The 23,334-nt window shown below is 53.9% G+C and overlaps 1 protein-coding gene across 1 annotated transcript; it reads right to left on the reverse strand.

The window, feature by feature from the left end:
• Nucleotides 1-349: 349 nt before the first annotated feature.
• RAB8A (RAB8A, member RAS oncogene family) lies at nucleotides 350-22,950 on the reverse strand. The gene is made up of 8 exons (XM_033196798.1): nucleotides 22,378-22,950; nucleotides 16,169-16,229; nucleotides 12,641-12,701; nucleotides 8,911-8,988; nucleotides 6,998-7,087; nucleotides 6,412-6,477; nucleotides 4,887-4,937; nucleotides 350-1,776 (listed from the first exon to the last, which is right to left on the reverse strand). Exons 1-8 carry the CDS (start codon nucleotides 22,499-22,501, stop codon nucleotides 1,684-1,686), a joined length of 624 nt encoding a protein of 207 aa, XP_033052689.1. The 5' UTR covers nucleotides 22,502-22,950; the 3' UTR covers nucleotides 350-1,683.
• Between the last annotated feature and the right edge of the window lie 384 nt (nucleotides 22,951-23,334).

The following is a 23,334-nucleotide window of genomic DNA, read 5'->3' on the forward strand; positions in this document are numbered from 1 at the left end:
CTCCAGAGTAGCTGGGACCACAGGTATACGTGCCACCATGCCTGGCTAATTTATTTTACTTTGTATTTTTAGTCGAGATGGGGTTTCACCATGTTGGCCAGGCTGGTCTCGAACTCCTGAGCTCAAATGATCTGCCCGCCTTGGCCTCCCAGAGTGCTGGGATTACAGGCGTGAGCCACTGCACCAAGCCAGGAGGCTTCCCAATTTAGTCTTTTGATGACAGGTGGCATCTCCTCTGAGGTGGCCGCTCGATGGGGTAACCCGTGGGCTCTGCCATCTTGTCCAGACGCACCCCCAGCACCTGGTCATGTCCGTGTGGCCTACAGGGAAAATGTGGACATAAAAATCCTTGGACTTTAAGATGAGCTTTGTTTGTTTTCCTTAAGTGCATTTATCGATGTAAACAGAGCATGTTAGAGATTCCCGGGGAGAGCAGACTATTGCTGATATGTTGGTTTTAATTCAAAAGAAACGATGACGCCAATGGTTTGGATTGACAGCAGCTTAGGGAGGGGAAAAAAAAAAAAAGAAAGAAAAAAGAAAAGGCTCCCTGGTGACACCCCTCTGGCTTGGTTGACCTGGTCCCAATCGCAGTCTCTACTGGACAGCAAAGCTGTCAAAACAGAACCCAATGATGACGGCTGAAAATCAATCCAGACTGCTGTGCGGTCAGCCTGCCGCTGTGGAATGCCTCGTGTCTTGGCCATGTCCAGCCAGGGGTATGACATGCTTGTTCCCGATCACCGAGGTCTGCCATTGGAAGTCAAAGACTGAATCACTTCATGGCACTACAGATCTGGAAAAATAAAAATCTCAGCTAGAAAGAACGTCCGATTTGGAGACAGTGGGAGGACACGAAGGAGTGGGGGGCCATTTTGGTGCTGAGAGGAGGGTGCCCCGACTTCAGGAGGACCATGTGACGGCTGTGGTTGTTTTCGGGGTCACTTGTAGCACACACAGCGTCCCTTTGATGCTCGATGGGGACCGCAGATGGGCCTGTGGACCTAACCCCTGGATGTGGACAGGAGAGGCTGCTCCAGGCTTCTTTCCTTCTCAACGCTTTACACAGGATTTCCTTCATTTGTGCTTTCCTTTGGTTTAACAGTTAACAAAGAAGAGTGAGGGGGCAAAATGGTTTGTCACTTGTCCAAAACTGAGAGAAGAGGTGGAAGTGGGCGCCAGATCTCCTGGGTGATGCTTCCTGAGCCTGGTGATCGGTTGCCTTGCTCAGGGTTTGGGACCTGTTGCTCCTGGAACCACCGCTGACCTCCTGGGACCTCGCTTCCGTGGTGGGGGATGTGAACGAGCCTCCTGGTGAAGCTTTGTGTGGCAGTGAGGCCACAAAGCAAAGGCCCAGAGGCAGAGGCCTGACACTGGCTATGGTCGACAGTCGCACTTTGACTCCCTCTCTCTCTCTCTGGATATACAGTGTGTGGATGGGCCCGTTCAGCAGACGTTACAGGAAAAATAGCAAATTTTTAACTTATTCCATCTCCAAAGTTGAAAAAGATCAGACAGTTACTAAAATAAACAATTTCTCAATTGCATTTTGGTGGCCGCGGGCCCGGTGGCCACGGCGTGGGTGGGGCATTGGAGGTGGGAGGGCCCCGGCTGAGTGAGGGGCTCACTCAGAACAGGCACAGTCAGCTGGGCCGAGCGAGGCTCAGAGTAAGGCGGTGTTCCTCACAGAAGAACACATCGGAAAAAGCTGCTCCTCTTTTGCTGGTCCGGTGTGATTTTGACTCCCTGGTTGCTCCCCTGGGGGCTGTTGCCTTCCTGAAATCACAAGAGGTTTTCCGAGGTTATCACTGAACAGCACTATGTCTCACAATCAAGCAACCATCCATCTAACCATCCATCCAACCATCCATCCAACCAACCAACCAAACCAACCAAACCAACCAACCAACCAACCAGCCATCCAACCATCCATGCATCACCTGCCAGGTCATCCATCCATTCCCATTCCAACCATCCAACCAACCAACCAGCCATCAAACCATCCATCCAACATCTGCCAGGTCATCCATCCGTTCCCATTCCAACCATCCAACCAACCAACCAGCCATCCAACCATCCATGCATCATCTGCCAGGTCATCCATCCGTTCCCATTCCAACCATCCAACCAACCAACCAGCCATCCAACCATCCATCCATCATCTGCCAGGTCATCCATCCGTTCCCATTCTAACCATCCAACCAACCAACCCGCCATCCAACCATCCATGCATCATCTGCCAGGTCATCTATCCGTTCCCATTCCAACCATCCAACCAACCAACCAGCCATCAAACCATCCATCCATCATCTGCCAGTCCATCCAGCTGTCCCCTTCCAACCATCCAACTAACCAATCAACCATCCATCTATATCCTTTCAACCATCCATCCATCTACTCACCCATTCCCTTCCATCTATCCACCTGCTTCCAACCAACAAACCAATCCACCCACCATCCATCCCTTCCAAGAACCATCCACTTATCCATCCCTTTCCAACCATCCATCTCCTTCCAACCATCCATCCCCTTCCAACCAACCAACCATCCACCCCCTTCTAACCACCTCATCCAACCAACCAACCACCAACCAACCAACCAACCATCCATCCCTTTCCAACCATCCATCTACCCATCCATCTCCTTCCCCCATCCACCCTCTTCCAACTAACCATCTCCTTCTAACCACCCCTTCCAACCAATCAAACATCCATCCATCCCCTTCCAAGCAACCACCTCCTTCCAACCAACCATTCATCCATCCCCTTCCAACTAACCAACAAACCAATCATCTATCTATCCAACCATCTCCTTCCAACAAATCAACCACTGATTTATCCCCTTTCAACCAACCATCCATCCATTATCTTCTACCCATCCATCCAATTCTCTTACAACTGATAATTTGTTTTTCAAAGACAGATCTATTTTCCATCTGCTATCTACCACCCCTTCCAATCAGTCTCTCACTTATCCACCCACCCCATCATACCCTTCCCAGCACTTTGGGAGGCTGAGGCAGAAGAACTGCTTGAGCCCAGGAGTTTGAGACCAGCCTGGGTAACACGTGAGATCCTGCCTTTTAAAAAAGAAAAAAAATGGCCAGGCGGGGTGGCTCATGCCTGTAATCCCAACACTCTGGGAGGCAAAGGCAGGCGGATCACTGAGGTCAGGAGTTCAAGACCAGCCTGATCAACATGGTGATGCCTCGTCTCTACTAAAAATACAAAAATTAGCCAGGCGTGGTGGCATGTGCCTATAATCCCAAGTACTCGGGAGGTTGAGTCAGAAGAATTGCTTAAACCTGGGAGGCAGAGGTTGCAGTGAGCAGGGATTGCACCATTGCACTCTAGCCTGGGCAACACAGCGAGACTCCGTCTCAAAAAAAAAAAGAAAAAAATTAGCTGGGCATGGTGGCATGTGCTTATAGCCCCAGCTACTTGGGAGACCGAGGTGGGAGGATTTCTTGAGCCCAGGAGTTGAAGGCTGCGGTGAGCTGTGATGGTACCACTGCACTCCAGCCTAGGTGGCAGAGTGAGACTCTTAAAAAAAAAAAGGCCGAGGCGGGCGAATCACAAGGTCAGGAGATCGAGACCATCCTGGCTAACACGGTGAAACCCCGTCTCTACTAAAGAATACAAAAAACTAGCCGGGCGAGGAGGCGGGCGCCTGTAGTCCCAGCTACTCGGGAGGCTGAGGCAGGAGAATGGTGTAAACCCAGGAGGTGGAGCTTGCAGTGAGCTGAGATCCGGCCGCTGCACTCCAGCCCGGGCGACAGAGCAAGACCCCGTCTCAAAAAAAAAAAAAAAAAAAAAAAAAAATCTCTTTTTTAACTAACAAAAAATTGAAAGAAAAAAGAATCAAACCTCGACCGCTATACTGAAGAAAAAAAATTACAAGAAAATCCCAAACTGTTGTTGGTCAGTGCATTGGTTTCCATGAGCTGTTTCCCATGTTGATTTAATGGCCAAAGAGCTGCTATGAAATCAATCACATGCCTCATTGTTCAACTCACCGCATCTTAGAATTATAAAACAGATTTGCTTACATCAGATGTAAACTATTTGAATGGCATTTTGTATTTTACGTGCATTCTCGAGTGACGAGACTTAACCCACAAATAGAGTGCCGTGTGCTCCTCAATTGGACAACCAATGTAACATGGCCGGGAAAGGGCAGTTGCTGGCATCAGGGTGAGGGAAGAAGGGTCGCGATGGTATTTAGGCACTAAATGCCCCCAAAGTACAGGGAAGTGTTTTGATTCCGTCAAGAAAGCACCATTGATACTGAGCGCAGTGGACTAGGAAATCGCTAGCATGGTAATCATAAAAAAGCAAGGAACGAATGAGAGCGTGGATGGGGAGGGATTCACGCAGACTTCCCTGGAGGCCTCAGAGAACCCTGGGACACAATGAAAGTCACAGAGCTGTCACAACTTGTAGCATCTGGGGCTGGGGTGGGGCGGAGGCAAGTTCTCGATCTGCCATGCTTATCAAGACAGTGAGCCAGCAGTTATCAGACACTAGCCCTGGCCCTGCGCAAGCGACCTAGGAAGCTTTTCTCCAAGGCGTGGCTCTCTGTCCTTGCACACCGTGTTGTCTTTCTGGCCCTCATCTTAAGTGGAATGCAAAGGGCCGTGTGCCCCCGCTAGCCTGGGGACTCACCGGGCATGGCCTTGTCTGCTTGGGTAGTGTCCCCAGGCCAGCACTGCCTGGTGCTGATGTCCCAGCCACACCTGCAAACTCTTCCCCCTTTCCCAGCAACGTCCCATGGGGTCTGGCTGGGTCCTAAAAAGCAGGATCTAGGGCGCGTCATGTCACTGCTGCTAACGACGATGGCTGGATCCCAGAGATCCACTCGGGGATCTGGGAAGGACACACACTCACCAATTTTTTGTCCATTTTTGCTTTGATGTCTCTGGCGAGAGTGAAAAATGCCTGTGGAATAAGCACACTGTGAGTCCTCGGGATGGCAGGACCCCGAGTCCTTAGCCGCCTGTGTACAGCAGATGTGGCAGGACAGCTTCCCAGGCATGGGCCTCCCATTTGGCCCTTTGATGTCCGCCTCTGGCAGTGGGTTCAGCTGGCCTGTCCGGCCCCAGCTCCTGTCCTTCCCTGGCTCCTTCTGCCTCCCAACCACCCTTACTCTCTGATGCCAGCTCTTCGATGCCAACTCTCACTTCTGCAGAGCACCTTAGTATTGACAGGACTTACCCATGTGCCACCTCCCCTAAGCCCTGTGAGATGGGGCGACACTCAGTTGGCCAGAGAGGAAACTGAGGCTCAGAGAGGACAAGTGACTTGTCCAAAGGCACCCAGCAGTTAACCGATCGATCCAGAAGAATCTAGAAGGAGTGCCTAGTTCTTCATCTCTGACTCCTAGGTTCTGTCAGCTCTGGCCTCCCTTCTGATGGTCAGGGAAAAAGGCAAGCAGCTCTGTGGCCAAACAAGCTTCACTCAGAGTCCTTGCCTGGCAGGGCTGGGAGCGGGAGCAGGTTCATCTCCCAGCACAGCCAAGGCTTGAGCTGCTAGCACAGTCTTGAGGAGGGGACGCACAGAGACAGCGGGAGGCTAATCCCAACATAGGTTCTGGAGAGGAGAGTGGCTTGGGGTGCCGAGGAAGGCCCAGGGAAGGCTGAAGGTGTTCTTGGGGAGGGGCCCCCTGGGCCGGGCCCTGACTAGAAAAGGGAACCTGGCAGGCAGAAAAGGGGGCACACAGGAGGGGAACACAGTGAAGTATTGGAGAAGGGAGCAGCCCAGGTGGCCCTGGGAGGGAGGAGGGGGTGGGCAAGGCCTGAGTCCTGGGTGGCAAACATCAGCTGTAGCCGGCGAGGGAGAGCCTTCCATGCCAGGCGAGGAGTCTAGCCTTTGTGTTCACGTCAGCACAGAGACTTTAGGTCAGGAGTGACGTGGAAGCTCTGCTTTGGAAAGATGACTAGGATGGGGAAACATCACAGGGTCAGCTGCAGGCTGGGGTCAACCTGTGCAGAGGGGAGGGCGGCATGGGCCCGGGTCCCATCAGGGTTCCCTGCTGCGTCTGGGCTTTTGACCGGGACCTCTCCACAATAAGTGGTGTGGCTAAGAGTGTAAACACAGGGCTGGGTCTCTCTGAGCCTCAGCGTCCTCACCTGTAAAACCGTGCCTGTTCCCCAGGGCTGCCCAGAAGCCCGTGAGATGCATCCTAGGTGCCCTGTGTGGGGCCTGCCCGTGCTGATGGCATCACATTCCCACGGGCTGCCTGTGCCTGGCACGTGACATTGCCCAGGAAATGTCCCTCAGAGGACTGACTGGCAGCCCCAAGCCCGAGGCTGGTCCCTCTGGCAGGACCTCCTCGGAGGACACCAGCTCCCCCTTCAGCCTGAAGGGGCCGATCCTGCAGGCCCCACGTCTCCCAGCAGGGCCCAGGACTCACATTTTCCACGTTGATGTTGGCCTTCGCGCTGGTCTCCATGAACTTGATTCCATAGTCGAGGGCCAGCTGTGAGAGAGGGAGGCACGCGCGTGAGCACACCAGCTGCCGGGCGCATCTGAGCTTGCCCAAAACAGGAGCTGAAGGCGGGGCTGGCGCCAAGAGGGAGCAGCAACGGGGCTGGGGCTGTGGCAGTGACTTCCTGGGTTGCTCCCTTGATTCCATAGTGGGGATCCCATTGTGAACACCCCTCCATGGTGCCGCGCAGGGCATGGAGCGCTGGGGATGGCAGCTGAGACGGGAGGGGCGGGGGCCTGCTGGGATCAAACCATGGCTCCATTCCCACGCCTGTGGTCTTAAAAGCCTGGAGTGGGACCACGGCAGGCTTTGATGAGATGCCCGCAGAGCGCACCCAAGAAGCCCCGGCTGGGTGCGTGCTTCTGGCAGCCCACGGCACGTGCCCCACTGGGCTGACCAACTTGTCCCAAGCCCCTGGGGCAGAGAGCGACAGGGGAAGGCACAGGGGAAGGCCTCCGCACAAGAACCCCAAGACCCCGAGGCCCTCTGCCCCTTGTGCCGCCATGCCCACCTTTTCTCCCCGTTCCTTGGAAACTTGTCTCTTGTCATTCACATCACACTTGTTCCCGAGTATCATCTTTTCGACGTCTGCAGAGGCGTGCTGAGGGAGGGGCAGACGGGGGATCAGACTGGATGACACAGGCCAGGTGCCTTTGCCAACACACAGCCTGTCCCCAGAAATCAGAGCAGTGGGGTCAGGACTGCTAGGTACAGCCTGGCCTAAGGGACAAGCTGAAGCTCAGAGAGGCCGAGCAGCCGGCCCCATGTCACATAGTCAATCCAGGGCCGGGGCCAGAGTTCTAGTTGCTACTCTGAGCAAATGCACATTTTCTGAAATGCTTTCTGGCAGCTTCTATGGCTATATCAATCAGGCCCCCGCACCTGGGCTGCTGGGCGGGCCTAGCCTATGGGAGGTGAGTGAGGCTGAGATATTTACCCCCTACCTTTGCTTTCTTCCCTCCCTCCCTCCCTCCCTGGCTCCTCTGCAAGAGGCCCCAGCTGTTGTCCTGGGACCTTCTGCTCTGACATTATTTTGATGTTGTTGCTTTGAGATGGAGTCTCGTTCTGTCTTCCAGGCTGGAGTACAGTGGCATGATCTTGGCTCACTACAACCTCTGCCTCCAGGTTCAAGCAATCCTTAACCTCCCGAATAGCTGAGCTTACAGGCATCTGCCACTATTCCAGGCTAATTTTTTCTATTTTTAGTAAAGATAGAGTTTTACCACGTTAGCCAGGCTGGTCTCGAACTTCTGACCGCAGGTGATCCGCCCGCCTTGGCCTCCCAAAGCGCTGGGATTACAGGCGTGAGCCACCGCGCCTGGCCCTGACATTTCAACTCTCTTTTTGGGCTAGGCCGTGCCTGAGGTGGCCGCAGGCACTTCACCACACTGTGTGGTGTTGCCCTAACTCTGCCCTCATACGCAAAGGTGGCTCCTTTGTCAAGCCTCCCTGGGTCCCCATGGAGCGGACCACACTTCCTGGAGGACAGGGACACCGGAAACTGCTGTCTTCTTCCACTAGCTCAGACTTGGTCTCTGGAACCTACTGCGCCACTCCCTGCCTTACTTCTCATGAACCAGAAGGTGGCTCCTGCCCGCTGGCCAGAAACAGAGACCTTTCACAAAGACCAGGCTCCCCTCTTCACAGATGAAGACAGCTGGGGCACAGCCCTCTCAGGCTCACTGGGGAGGTGAGCCCAATGCAATGACTCATAAATGATAGGGTGGCCTCTCGGCTTGGCCTGGGAGGTCCATGAGTCCTGGGTGGACAGTGATATGCCCTTTTGCTGTGGCTTTATAGATGGGAAAAGTTCTCCGGCTGTGCCTCAGACCTGAAGCCCCACCTGGTTAGTTATCGAAAGCTGCAGGTGCCGGCAGCCAGGAAGGCTTTGGGAGTGAGGTCAGCTCTTTGGGGAGCAGGAAGATGAAGATGCTGGCTTTCGGAGGGGAGGAGGGGTTGGCCTCCTTCTCACCCCTCTATGGTTCAAGGTCTGAACACAGGTCGTTTGCACCAGGTCACACCCTGCTCCGATATAGCTCAAAGTACAACTGACGCCTGCTCACCACACCCTCCAACTACAAGAGTCACACCTGTGCTAGACCCTTCCTTCTCTAGAAAGCACCCAACACTCATGGTGACCACAAGCTTGGATATCCTTTCTCTTATGACCATGACACTGGCCAGATCCAACAGTCCAGCTGGAGGGGTGGGATCCAAGCGGCTCTGGGATGGGGTCAGGCCAGTGTGTGGTCCCTGGGGTCGGCTGCCTGCATCTCAGTCCCTGCTCCCACCATGTCCCTGACTAGGAGGCTGTTGGCAAGTGGCCTGTGTGTGTCTCTGCACCTTGGCCTTCTCATGGGTAAACCAGAAGGCTCTGGGACAAGGACTGAAGCAGGGACAGTGGGGGGAGCTGGTGGGCCTCACCTCCTCAATGTTGCGAATCCAGTTCCGGATGTTGTCGAAGGACTTCTCGTTGGTGATGTCGTAGACCAGCATGATGCCCTGAGTGGACAGAGAAGACACAGGTGCCTGATCGGCTGCAGGCTCTGGAAGGGAGGCCTCGAGTGGCACCAGAGAACAGTGGTGGGAGCCCAGCACCCACTACACAGCCAGGCCCATCAGCTGCCACCCTCCCCACCTCTGTGGAGCCCCGGCAGCCAGCCCCCTCCTCTCCATCCCTGTGGCCCTTCCTTCTGCTGGGTTCTAGCACCAGCCTTGTCCCGCCCCCTGGGCTGCTGAAGTGACCCTTCTGCCTCACAGGCCAGCCCCTGCCACGCCCTCGCTCACAAGCCCGGCTGGCTCCCCTCATGGCCCACGGGGTGGTACAGCCTGATGCTGGGAGCTGCTCCGCAGGCCCACTGCCAGCAGTGCTCCCCTCACACTGACTCTCACCTGCAATCGGCCTCCTCTTCACCCCTTGCTCGCCCCATGCTCTGCCTGAGCCACCTCTCAGGCACAACTGAGCTCAGGGAGTCCTGACCCGACATCCACGCAACTTCCAGTGACCCCACCACAGAGGGAACCGGCTGTGTGAAGATGGAGCCGGGAGCACTGAGGCCCTTCCAGTTCCCTACCCTAGATGTGAGCAACTGGGAGACGGCCCGTGGGTCCTGAAAGAGCTTCGGGGCAGCCCCGCCTCAGCCTGGGTCCACAGCCTCACCACTGCTGTGGACAAGGGCAAACATGCCCATGCGATGCAAGGGGAAACTGAGGCACAGAGAAGTGACCTTTAAGATTCAAGCCTGGGGGGGCTAACTCCGAAAGCACTGATGACACTTATCCTCTCAGCCATGTCCCTGGGCCTTTTTTAGCCCCAGAACCCACATGCGGGGGCCACCCTCTGATGGTCTGTGTGTGGTTCTCGATGTCCTTGTGAAGCGCCCACAGTGGGCCAGCCTGCAGTGCCATCACAAGTTCCCCTTTGTTGCCGGGCATCCTGGGCTCCAAGGCATGTGGCCTGCTCACGTCCAGGCCTGGCTTTCTTCCTTCCTCCTCGTACCTGCTCCCCAGGCCCAGCTCTGCATCTGTGGCAACTCAGAGGACACTGATGACTTCCGCTGCTGGCCAAGTTGTCTGAGGCCATCCAAGTTTGCAGAATAAGGACACAGGCCATGTGGTAATGGTGAGACAGGTGTGGGTGCGAGAGTGTGGGACAAAACCACACAGATGGGGCAATAAAGTCACTGCAACCTCAAATCCCTCCGGGAATGCGGGGACATGAATAATGGCCTCACAGTCAGCCGCAACCATGGCGAAGAACCTCAAGGCTGCAGTGGCCCATGACGTCTGCCATGTCCCAGCCACAGTGGGCACACCCTGTGACTGTGGCATGGTCAGGGACAGGGGGCACGGGGCCTTTTATCCAGGGACCGGACCCTCTGAAGGCCCAGGATTCCTGCCTTCACCACTAAGTTGTGACATGTGCCCAAGACTCAAATTCCTGGATTTGTACCTATTTCAGGGAGCTGAGGGGAGAGAACCTGGACGTTAGCGGGGCAGTGGGTAGAGCTCTCTCTTAGAATCAAGCAGAAGCACCTGGAAGACACTGAGCCAGCCATCCTATTCCAGGTTTTCCTGGAAACACCCCTCAGGGCTCCAAGTGACTATTTTCCAGGCCCCCGTCTGGGCAAACCTCACAATGGGTCTCTAGGCATCCAATGCTTCCCAAACTTGCGATTTTGAGGCCCAAGGGTCTAGGAGCATGCTCACAGAGATGAGGGCACAGCGGCAATGGTGGCACTGTCCCACATGACTGCTATTGGCTACACAAGGCTCTAGGGCACCAGAAACATAGCTGCTTTGACCCGAGGAGCTGGATTTTCAACGTTTTTTAAAAATTAATTAATTAATTAAGTAGTTAAGCGACGGATTCTTGCTCTGTTGCCCAGACTGGAATGCAGTGGTGCAACCTTGGCTCACCACAACCTCCGGTTCCCGGGTTTAAGCGATTCTCCTGTCTCACCCTCCTGAGTAGCGGGGATTACAGGCACCTGCCACCACGCCCGGCTAATTTTTGTATTTTTAATAGAGATGGAATTACACCATGTGGCCAGGCTGGTCTCCAACTCCTGACCTCAAGAGATCTACCTCCCTCGGCCTCCCAAAGTGCTGGGATTACAGGCATCAGCCACCGTGCCTGGCTGGATTTTCAATGTTAATTGGGTAAATTCAAATAGCCACATGCAGCCAGTGGTGGCATCTGTTCAGGTTAGCCTGGGTCTAGGAGGATGGAAAGCCATAATCATCTTGGTGCTGGTTGAGGACGTGGGTGCTGGAGACAAACAGCCCAGCCCAGCCTAGCCATTTACCTGCTGAGTGAACTTCAGCAGGGAAGGCCACCGGGCCAAACCTCAGGTTCTTTGTTACAAAACAGGGATGACAATGGCGCCTGCGAAAAGGGGTTCACAGCCAAAATGCAATGACATAATCTGAGCTAAGACCCGGACCCACTGTCTGGTGCAGGGGAGGGCTTGGTCATCAGGGCAGGGTGGAAGGTGGCTATTTTGGCTCAGAGAATATTGGGACAGGCCCCAGGTCACACAGCTTTCCCCAGAGGCTGAAGCTCCCCAACACCCCAGTGCCCTCAGGCCCTTGCCCACCCTCCACCAGAGCACTGTCAGGTGGGGGGAAAGAAATACATTAATTGTACCGAGGCATACTAAGGCTGCAACCCACACGAGTGGGTTTCCACGAGGTTTCAGATGCCGCGTGGGATGCTCTAAATACATAATGCCTCCATTCATCTCCACCCTCTACAAGTCTTTCCTGAGCAACTCCTGCAGACCCAGCAGGTTCCCCGGGGCCAGGCAGATGACAGGGACCATGATGTGGTGCTGCCCTCATCGAGGAAACAGGCAGTTTCCTGAGCAATTAAATGATGGGGTATGCCAAGGAAAGAGCGGGGAGCAGAGGGACCTGGGAATGGGGAGAGACGGCCATTTATCCTCAGCACAGCCTGAGACACAGTGCTATGCTCTGTTCCATTTTCCAAGTCAGGAGATGGAGCTCAGTGGGCAAGCCAGGGTCTTAGGCTGAGCCCCTTAGGTCCAGGGGCTCCACCTCCTGCTCCCTCCACCCCTGAATGCCCTGTCGTGTACACACAGGGCCCCAAGAAAGGACCTCCTCCCATCCCTGGCCACCTTCTGCATCTAGTTAAGGCCTGGCCCAGAGAAAGTGCTTGAGAAATGTTTTGAGGGATGATGAGTGAGTCTTCCCGTCACGTCATCCCGCCTCAGGCCTGGGTGATGGATATAACAGCCGACAATCCAGGGCAGGTCAGCTCCTGGAAGATCTTCGAGCTTTTGGTAGCAAATTCCATAGAGACAGATACGGGTCATGTGACCGCTCCTAAAAGTTGGGGCATGCCGGCTCCGACCACACTGAGCTCACCTGGAAGAACCGGCTTCCTGTGTCTTCCTTCATTCCCAAAGAATTATGCTTCCACTTTATTTAAACCCTGCATTGTCTCTGCAGCCAGAAGGCGAGGTATGTACATGGGGGTGGGCTGGGGCACAAGCCTCTTCCTAAGACTAACTTGGGACCGAGGAGCCCTGAGGAGTTGGGGCACAGGCTCCACAGAAACATCTAGGCTTCGGTAACCAATGCACAGTGACGCTCCCATGTTGACTTAAACAAACAAACAAAAAATTCCTACCATTGCGCCCCTGTAGTAGGCCGTTGTGATCGTGCGAAACCGTTCCTGACCAGCCGTGTCCCTAAACATGAAGAGAAGGGATATTAGCAACATTAAAGGAAAATCACTGTCACCAGTAGGAGACAAGGAGCATCCACCTGGGATGCCTGGCTTTCTCACGGGTCATCCGCTGTGACACCTTCTTCTGCTGAGGCAACACCTTCTAATCTCCCTGTTATTATAGGGAACGACACTGTGGCCTGGAGGGGTTAAGGTCATTTGATGTGGCAGAGCCATGATGGGATCCCTGACCCATGCATCTTCTCCTCTTCTGCACCTTTGCTTCCAGGGAATTCTCCCTGGAGTTTCTGGTTCACAGAAGAGCCAGTCATGTGGCTCAGGAACATAGCTCTTGCTGTTGGGGGTGGCTGGGACTCAGGAAAAGCTTTCAGGCCTGCCATCTTGGTTTGAATGGTGGGGAAAGTCCCTCCTCATCTGTATGACAAGGAACACAGGGCCTACTGCCCAGGAGCTGATACCTGGGTAAGACGCACCCATGCCCAGCCCAGCACCTGGCTTGAAGGGTACTTAGTGTTTGGTTCAAAGGTAACCTAACTGGCCGGGCACAGTGGCTTGCATCTGTAATCCTAGCACTTTGGGAAGCCAAGGCGGGCGGACCACCTGAGGTCAGGAGTTCAAGACTACCCTGGCCAACATGGTAAAACCCTGTCCTTACTAAAAATAAAAAATTAGCTGGGTGTGGTGACACATGCCTGTAATCCCAGCTACCTGGGAGGCTGAGGCAGGAGAATCACTGGAACCTGGGAGACAGAGGTTGCAGTTAGCTGAGATTGCACCACCGCACTCCAGCCCGGGTGACACAGCAAGACTCCGTCTCAAAAAAAAAAAAAAGGTAACCTAACTGGCCTGGTGCAGTGGCTTACACCTGTAATGTCAGCACTTTAAGTGGCTGAGGTGGGTGGATCACTTGAGGCCAGGAGTTCGAGACCAGCCTGATCAACACGTCAAACTTCATCTCTACTAAAAATACAAAAATTAGGCGGGCATGATGGCGCAGATCTGTAGTCCCAGCTACTTAGGAAGCCGAGACACAAGAATCGCTTGAACCTGGGAGGCGGAGGTTGCAGTGACCTGAGATTGTGCCACTGCATTCCAGCATGGGTGACAGAGTAAGACTGTCTTACTCTGCACCATTGAGAAAGAAAGAAAAAAAAAAAAGCCAGGCATGATGGCTCACTCCTGTAATCTCCGTACTTTGGGAGGCTGAGGCCAGCGGATCACCTGAGGTCAGGAGTGTGAGATCAGTCTGACCAACACGGTGAAACCCTGTCTACTAAAAATACAAAAATTAGCCAGGCATGGTGACAGGTGCCTGTAATCCCAGCTACTCAGGAGGCAGAGGCACAAGAATTGCTTGAACCAAGCAAGTGGAGGTTGCAGTGAGCTGAGATCATGCCACTGCACTCCAGCCTGGGTGACAGAGTGAGACTTTGTCTCAAAAAAAATAAAAAATAAAAAATAAAGGTGACCTAACTGATTGGTGGCAGAGCCAGGGCAAGACTCAGGTCTTTTGTCTCCAAGCCCAGGGTTCCTCCCACAACCCTGCAGGGACCCGGAGGCTCAGTATGTCTGGATTGTGCAGAAACACCTTGCTTGGAGCTAAGCTGACTTTCTGACACCAGCCACAGGAGACATGAGTAGTTAAGAACAGTCATTTTTGCCGGGTGTGGTGGCTCACGCCTGTAATTCCAGCACTTTGGGAGGCCGAGGTGGGTGGATCACCTGAGGTCAGGGGTTCGAAGTCAACCTGGCCAACATGGCGAAACCCCGTCTCTACTAAAAATACAAAATTAGCCAGGTGTGGTGGCAGGCGCCTGTAATCCCAGCTACTTGGGAGGCTGAGGCAGAAGAATTGCTTGAACCCGGGAGGCAGAGGTTGCAGTGAACTGAAATCGTGCCACTGCACTCCAGCCTGGGCAACAAGAGCAAAACTCCATCTCAAAAAAAAAAAACAAACAAAAAAAAACCAGTCATTTTTTTCTCAACCACAGTCCTTAGAAGAGTTTTGAGTCACTAACCTCACCACGATTGCTAACAGCAGAAGCAGGAAGGCAGGAGGAAAGTGAAACTTCTGCTTGCCAGTGCAGTGTCACTTTGGACTTGGGAACAAAGGGTGACGTGGCACCAATGTTCTGGAAATGGAGAAGCATCCAAGGCTTGGAACTTACAAGGCAGCCAGAGCTTAACTTACTACCAAAGTCTGTAGGATGGACTGTGCGTTAAACCTACCCCAGACTGCCAAAGTCAGATTAAGAGGTAAACAGTAGGGCTGGGCGTGGTGGCTCACGCCTGTAATCCCAGCACTTTCAGAGTACAAGGCAGGTGGATCACCTGAGGTTGGGAGTTCGAGACCAGCCTGACCAACATGGAGAAACCCCATCTCTACTAAAAATACAAAATTAGTCAGGCGTGGTGGTGCACGCCTGTAATCCCAGCTAGTAGGGAGGCTGAGGCAGGAGAATCACTTGAACCGGGGAGGCAAAGGTTGCAGTGAGACAAGATCGCACCACTGTACTCCAGCCTGGGTGACAAGAGTGAAACTCCATCTCAAAAAAAAAAGAGATGAATAGCACCTGGAGCCAAGGGTACCTGTGGGGCTCCCTGAAACTGGCAAGTGGGGGTGACGGGTCACACTTTGAGACTTGAGGGAGGACGGCTTCACGGCCCATCTCCTGGTACAGTGCTCCCACTCAAAGGCACTTGCCTGGTTTGGGTGACAGGGAAATTGCACCATGCTCTTAAATGTGACTTCTCTTTGTTTTGCTCAGGGCCAGTGACTCTATGCAAGTGGCATGTGTGCAGGGCAGGACCCCACCATACCCACCACCTGAACTCAGTCTCAGCAAACTAGTCAGGCCAGCAATGGCGACTTGGAGTCTCCCCACTTCTCTAATTGTATGTGCACGAGAAGTCACCCTTAGTTCTCAGGAATGGAAACAGGTGTCACCAGGGGCCCACACTTGGCTTAATTTCGGTTCGGGGTTTCGGTCTGTATGCTAGGAAGGGAGGCCAGGCCTGCCCCAGGACAGAAAAGAGGAAGTGAAGTTGGACCTTTATGCTTCTGAGTGGGTTAGGAGGCTGAAAAGGAAACTGTCAGCTAGGGCATCTCACAGTCCCTGCAGGCGTCACCAGCACCTGGCACCGAGAGGGCTCTCTCCTTGTTCAACAGAAGCAGCCCACTCTGAAGCCCAGACCCAGATGGTGCCCACAGCAGAACACTGAGCTAGCCGGGGCTGGGCAGCCCTGTGCCTATGATGTTATAGGCCCTGGCGCCCCGCAGCCAGCAGAGCACAGCTCTCTGGGCTGAGTATAAAACTCCAGGAGCTTCTGAAGAAAGCCCCATGTGCCAGGACTGGGCACCCAGAAGCGGAGGCCAAGGCCGCAGGGAGAGCGGAGGGAGCACGCCAAGGGCTTCCGGCTTGAAGCCATCGCCAGGTGGAGAGAAGGACAGAGAACAATGGCTCTTACCATATCTGCAGTTTAATTCTCTTGCCATCGAGCTCTATGGTCCTAATTTTAAAGTCAATTCCTGAAAGAAAAGGAAAAAAGGCGCATCACTATCAGCCCATTTCCCAAGCTGTGTCTGAACTGGGCGCCACCAACCTGTGCAGGTGACAGTTGTCGTGGCTTATAGAGACCCTGCCTGGCACTGGGCATGCAGGATGTCGGAATATCCAGATTTGGAAACACTTGGAGATACTTTCCCTCTCCAAGGGCCGATGGGAGCAGTGCAGAGCAAACCCAGGGGGCGTGGGTGGCAAAGCCTTGCTCTTGTCCCTTGCTGCCAGCTGAACCCACCTCCCTGCCCCAGGCAGTTGTACAGAGTGGGTCTCAGCAGAGCCCTCTGCAGGCCTGAGTCCCTCGCTCCCCACCACCCTGCAGCTGACCCCCAAGCACACAGGGCCTTGGGTCCCACGATGCGTCCATGCACATGGTCAGTTTCTCTCTTGCCCCCAGCTTTTGTACACGCTGTTCCTTTTCTGCAGGTGGTCTGTGTCCCACCCGCCTGTCACCTGGGCAAAATTCCCCTCCTTTAAGGCCTCCTTGAAGAGCACCTCCTAACAAGCCTTCCTGATCCCATCCTCCTTGTCTCTCACCTCCTGCTTTCGTCCCCTTTCCCCATGGTGACCTTGCAGCCACCTTGATGTTCCCCAGGCTCCCACTGTTCCCCCTCAGTCCCCTCCCTAGCCTTCAAAAATATAACCCTAACCACGTTACACAGCTAACCTCTGCTCCAAACTTTCTTTCTTTCTTCTTTTTTTTGAGACGGAGTCTCGCTCTGTCACCCAGGCCGGAGTGCAGTGGCACGATCTCGGCTCACTGCAGCCTCCGTCTCCCGGGTTCAAGTGATTCTCCTGCCTCAGCCTCCCGAGTAGCTGGGACTACAGGTGCCCACCACAACGCCCGGCCAATTTTTGAATTTTTAGTAGAGATGGGGTTTCACCGTGTTGGCCAGGCTGGTCTCGAACTTCTGACCTCAAATGATTCGCCTGCCTCGGCCTCCCAAAGTGCTGGGATTACAGGTATCAGCCACCGCACCCGGCCCTCTGCTCCAAACTTTCTAGTGTGTCCACCAACAGATGAATGGATGAACAAAATGTGATCCAACCATACAACGGAATACGACTCAGACATAAAAAGGAACGGAGTACTCTTGATGCTACACAACATGGATGAGCCTTGAAGATAGGATGCTGAGAGAAGCCAGACACTAAAGGTCACTTAGTATGAGATTCCATTAACAGACATGCCCAGAATAGGCTCATCCATAGGAACAGAAAGCTGATTAGCAGTTGTCTGGGGCTGGGGGGAACATGGGGAAATTGGAAGGGTTGGTGTCTTTATTTATTTATTTTTTTTGAGACAGTTTCTCTGTCGCCAGGCTGAAGTGCAGCGATGTGATCTCGGCTCACTGCAATCTCTGTCTCCCGGGTTCAAGTGATTCTCCTGCCTCAGCCTCCCAAGTAGCTGGGACTACAGGCGTGCGCCACCACACCCAGCTAATTTTTCTATTTTTAGTAGAGACAGGGTTTCACCATGTTGGCCAGGCTGTTCTCAATCTCTTGACCTTGTGATCTGCCTACCTTGGCCCCCCAAAGTACTGGGATTACAGGTGTGAGCCACTGTGACACTGTGCGTGTCTGGCCTTGGGTGGGCGTCTTTTTGGCATAATAAAAATGTTCCCAAATTGCCTGTGGTGATGGTTGTAGAACTCTGTGAATGGACCCAAAGCCACTGAATTGTACACTGCAAATGGGTGAACTGTACGGTCGTATGCAAATTCTACCTCACAAAGCGGGGTTTTTTTTTTTTTTTTTTAAGGCATCTTTCAGTGGTTTCCCTGCCCCACTTCCCTTGAGTAAAGTGGAAACAGGTGCCCATGTGTGTCGAGGTCCTGCCTAATCTGGTCACCTCTCAGCACTCTGGCTCATGACCTGCTCTCTCTGGTCACACCATCCACACAGCGATTTCCTCAACATTCCAAGCACGCTCCTGTCTGGGGGCTTTGATGTTTGCTCTTTCCTGCCTTGGAAAGTTCTTTCCTTCTGTAGCTACCTGGCTATCCCTTCATTCAGGTTCCCGTTCAAGTTCCCTCCTCAGGGGAGCCTTCCTGACCATCCTCATCCGTTCTCCCTTTACCTATTTGTTAACATAGCTGACATACATTTATGTATCTGCTGCATGGACCTGGGCATAATGCTTGCAGATCATACTGGCCCATGTGGATGAGAAACAGCCAGACCCAGCCTTTGCCACCGGGAGTTTGGTCAAATCCCTGCCGGAGAAGACTCGAGGCCCAGGCCTGGCTGGGGCCTCTCTGAACCCAGGGTGGGAATGGTAATTCCGTCCAGTCAGCTTCAGCACTGGAATTTCGCCCTCTCAAACGTAAGCTCCCTGGGGCAGGTACCTGACAAGTCTCATCCACTGCTATTACCTCCAGTGACTGAACACACAGAGGCTGAATGTGCATTTGCTAGAAGCTGGTACCCCAGTCCTGCAGGCACCTTGACTCACTTGTGTCCTCCCTGCAGCCCTCGTGCCAAAGCGGCTACCTGGCCCACAGAAGGCACTGGCAAAATACGGCTGGATCAAAGAATTAAAGCGCAACAGGGTCTACGCGGTGTTGAGTGGTTCACAAAGCACTTTCTCAAATGCCAACCCTCTCACTGGAGGAATGAATGGACTCCTGAGGAGGCAGTGGCACCGAGCCAGTCTGGTGAGAACCCATTCCAGGGAGCTACAGGGCCAAGTTCACACCAGAAATAATCGATGGGACTTCTGAGAATAGGCTTTGGTGAAATGGAACTTTTGGCAAAATGTTAAGGATTGAGTGGCAGAAAATGAACAGCCACTCAATCCTTGTCTATAAAGAAAACCCAGAGGTGCCCTCAGCCAGTATAGAATCACCTTTTTTTTTTTTTTTTTTTTTGGAGACAGAGTTTTGCTCTGTTGCCCAGGCTGGAGTGAGGTGGCACGATCTTGGCTTACTGCAACCTCTGCCTCCTGGATTCAAGCGATTCTCCTGCCTCAGTCTCCCGAGTACCTGGGAATACAGGCAAGCGCCACCACGTCTGGCTAATTTATGGAATCACCTTTAAGCATTAAGGTGATTCTGCTTCAGGACTAGACAGCCCAGTGTGCCTAGGCTTCCTAAAACATTCCCCACTTCCTGTCACGCATGCACAAGGACACACAAAATCAAGGAGCACTGTTAGGTTGGCCAAGCTCCACAGCAGCACTCCGCCCTACACTCCTCTGGGTTTTATTAACATGCCAAATTTAATTACGAAGTGTAAACTTTATGAGGCCTAAGAATTATGAGGCCTGAATTTCAAGGTCATGGTGAATTAGAAATTCCTAGAAGACAGAAGGCTACAAATGGAAGGAGGGGAATGAAGGGGTGGGAGGGAGGGATCTTAGGGTCAGGTGCCACCTCCACCTTGCTAGGTAACTTTCACCAAGTCACATCCTCATCTGCAAATGGAAGACAGCCTCTTTAAAGCTCAAAATAACTCTAAAGAGGGGGGTCTGGGCTGGGCGCAGTGGCTCATGCTTGTAATGCCAGCACTTTGGGAGGCCAAGGTGGGCGGATCACGAGGTCAGGAGTTCGAGACCAGCCTGGCCAACATGGTGAAACCCTGTCTCTACTAAAAAAAAAAAAAAAATACAAAAATTAGCTGGGCATCGTGGTGGGCACTTGTAATCCCAGCTACTCGGGAGGCTGAGACAGGAGAATTGCTGGAACCTGGGAGGCGGAGGTTGTAGTGAGCCAAGATCACGCCACTGCACCCCAGACTGGGTGACAGAACGAGACTCCATCTCAAAAAAAAAAAAAATAAAGAGGGGGGTTTGTGGGGAAGGTGCTGAGGCCAGGAAACTGGGATCTGAGTGAATGCAAGCCACAGTCTGCCCACAGTTAACATCATTTCTTTCTTTCTTTCTTTTAAGACAGCGTCTCGCTCTGTTGCCCAGGCTGGAGTGCAGCGGCGCCATCACAGCTCACTGTACCTTGACCTCCTGGGCTCAATCAGTCCTCCCACCTCGGCCTCCCAAGTGGCTGGGTCTATACGGGTAAGCCAGTATGCCTGACTAATTTTATTTTTTATAGAGATGGGGTTTTGCTATGTTGCCTAGGCTGAATTAACGTCACTTCTTGATCGGCTGGGGCACAAGAGTTACCCTAAAGTTTGGCCTTGGAGTTGGGGAGGGGGAAGAATTCAGAACCATCTGTCTTCAGAGGCTGGATGCTGTCACTGCAGGAGCCATTCATTTCCTTCTTCGAGATGGCCTCTGGTTACGGTGACAACCCCTTATTGTCTAATTCTAATCCTCAACCACCAGGGCACTAGCCCAGGAGACAGCGTCACTCCTGCTCTAAAGACAGCAGGGCTCAGAGAGGGGCAGTGCACATTCAAGGGCAAACAGCAATTGGAAACCAGACATAACGATTTCCAGTCAATTCTCTCTACTTTACATCAGGCATATAACTGTTTTATAAAGCACAGCTCCGCTGGGTGCAGTGGCTTATGCTTGTAATCCCAGCACTCCGGGAGGCTGAGGTAGGTGGATCACAAGGTCATGAGTTTGAGACCAGCCTGACCAACATAGTGAAACCCATATTTACTAAAAATACAAAAATTAGCTAGACGTGGTGGCGGGTGCCTATAGTCCCAGTTACTAGAGAGGCTGAGGCAGGAGAATTGCTTGAACCCGGGAGGCGGAGGCTGCAGTGACCTGAGATCGTGTCACTGGATTCCAGCCTGGGCAAAAGAGCTAGACTCCGTCTCAAAAAATAAAATTAAATTAAATTTAAAAAGCACAGCTCCTGGAGGGGGGCAAGAATGGAATTAGCACATTATCGTGGGGTTCAGGGAGATAACATGATTCTGTTGAAGTGACACAGTAAAGCAAAGGCCATTCCCTACGTTTTCGTGACTTGGAATAAACTCCTGACTTAGTGACCGTTCCCCCATTTTCCCCATCCCTAGCAGGGCTACAGAGCTCCCAGGCCACTCAGACGAGTGTTACTCCCCGGTCTAACCTTTTCATTGTGGGCCAGGACTGCTTTTGTGGCACTGAGAGAGGTCAGCTCCACTTCTGCAGACGGCACAACTGAGATGCACCAAGCCAATTCTGTTCAACCACAATGTGGGCTGGCCCTACGGGAAAAGCTGTTCTAAAGTGACAACCGGAGTCTTGGGCCCTTTGATAGGGAAGTCAAGGCTGTCTGTGGCAGTGGCTGATTTAGTTGCTCGCTGAGGCTTTTATCTGGCATCTTCTTGCGGATGACAGGTCCCAGCGCAGGCAGTGCTGTCACTTGCCATTGCTGTCATCCTGGAGCAGGATGAAAGGTGGGCAGGGAAAAGGTCCCGACTCCTCTTATCATTCCTTCTGGAGGAAAATACACTTCTGAGGGGAAGAATGGTCATGGAAAGGGACTCAACTTCTGAATGCTCCAGAGAAAAGAGCAGGAATGGTGTGAGTTAGAGTCCCGGATCCAAGGTGCATTAGCTGAGCTTGTCATCAGCTGGCAGTGTGCGGTGCCATCTCTCTAGGATAGCTAAGCCTCGAGTTTTGGGTTGAGACACAGCCAGGTTCAAATTCCATCAAATCCCACTCTCACCACCTGCAGACTGTGTGGCCTTGGGCAAGTTCCAGGCCCTCCCTGAGCCTCAAATTCCTCATCTGTGAGAGGAGCTCATAACAGCACTTAACACCGAGAACTGGAGAGTGTGAAAATGCACGGGAAGCACTTGGCACACAGTAAATGCTCATTAAGGTGAGATGTCACCATCTTTTTCCCATGGCCAATTCCCCATGACTCAGTTTCCACTTCTGTAAGGCAGAAGCCTCAAAAGAACCGCTTCGAGGGTTGCTGCTAGGACAGATCGAGGACGGACGCGAAGACCCCAGCCCAGGACATAACACTCCCTAACGAGCGGGCTGAGGGCCGGAGCCTCAGTCTCCCCATCTGCAAAATGGGCACCTGGTCTCCCCCACCACGGCCCAAGAGCCCCCGAACGGCGGTACAGGCGGCTGCTCTTCTCCCCTTAAGCCCCCTCGACCCTCTCAGCGCCCTCGGCCAGTCCAGCCCGGTAGATCCCTCAGCCCCAGTCCCTCAGGGGCGCGCCCAGCCCGGGCCTCTGGCGCCCCCAGTCGCTCCCCGGTCCCGCTACCTATGGTGGAGATAAAAGTGGAGTTGAAGGCGTCCTCGGAGAAGCGGAACAGGACACAGGTCTTCCCCACCCCCGAGTCCCCGATCAGCAGCAGCTTGAACAGGTAATCGTAGGTCTTCGCCATATTACACTCTCTCCCCGACGGGAAGTGCGGCCAGCGCCTCTCCACTGGCCACCAGCACCGTCCATCAGCGCCGAGCCCGCCCCCTATTGGCTCCAGGCCCGCTGCGCGTCACCGCGGCCGACGCCCGCCCCTGCGTCCCGCCAGTCGCGGGGAGACCTGGGGAGGGGGCGAATGGAGCGCGGAGCCGGAAGCAGCCCGAGCGCACCTCCCATTGGCCAGCACTAGGGAGAGGACGGGCTCTGATTGACCAGCAGTGAAGAGTCGTGGGGCTTCAAATGGGGACGAGGCGAGGGCGTGGCATTATGTGGCCCCCGCCTTCCACCCCCTACTAGGGCGGCCCGGCCCCGCCCCACTATATGAGAGGGAAGGCAGGGAGCGTCGCCAACGCCTCGCGCGCCGGCAGCCTGGCGGGGCGGGGCTTGGGGTGCGTGCGCACGCGCGCCCGGAGTTCCGTTAGGCGACGGCAGAGGGCGCAAGCCTGTACTTGGGGCGGGTATCTCTGGGTCCCGCCGTCACAACTCGCGCAGGCGCAATAGGCCCCGAGGCGAGCGCGGGAAACCATGGTAGCGCTCTCAACCTGGTCTGCGGCCTGCGAGTCGGGGCAGCGGGGGCCGAGGGAGGAAGGAGAGAGGAGACGCTGTATACTCGAAAAGTGACCCGGGCCGGGCGCGGTGGCTCACGCCAGAAATCCCAGAACTTTGGGAGGCCGAGGCGCGTGGATCACGAGGTCAGGAGTTCAAGACCAGCCTGGCCAAGATGGTGAAACCCCATTTCTACTAAAAATACAAACATTAGCCGGGCGTGGTGGCGGGCGCCTGTAATCCCAGCTACTT

This window comes from Trachypithecus francoisi, unplaced genomic scaffold (genome assembly GCF_009764315.1).
Source record: "Trachypithecus francoisi isolate TF-2019V2 unplaced genomic scaffold, Tfra_2.0 Lachesis_group5, whole genome shotgun sequence".
NCBI lineage: Eukaryota > Metazoa > Chordata > Mammalia > Primates > Cercopithecidae > Trachypithecus > Trachypithecus francoisi.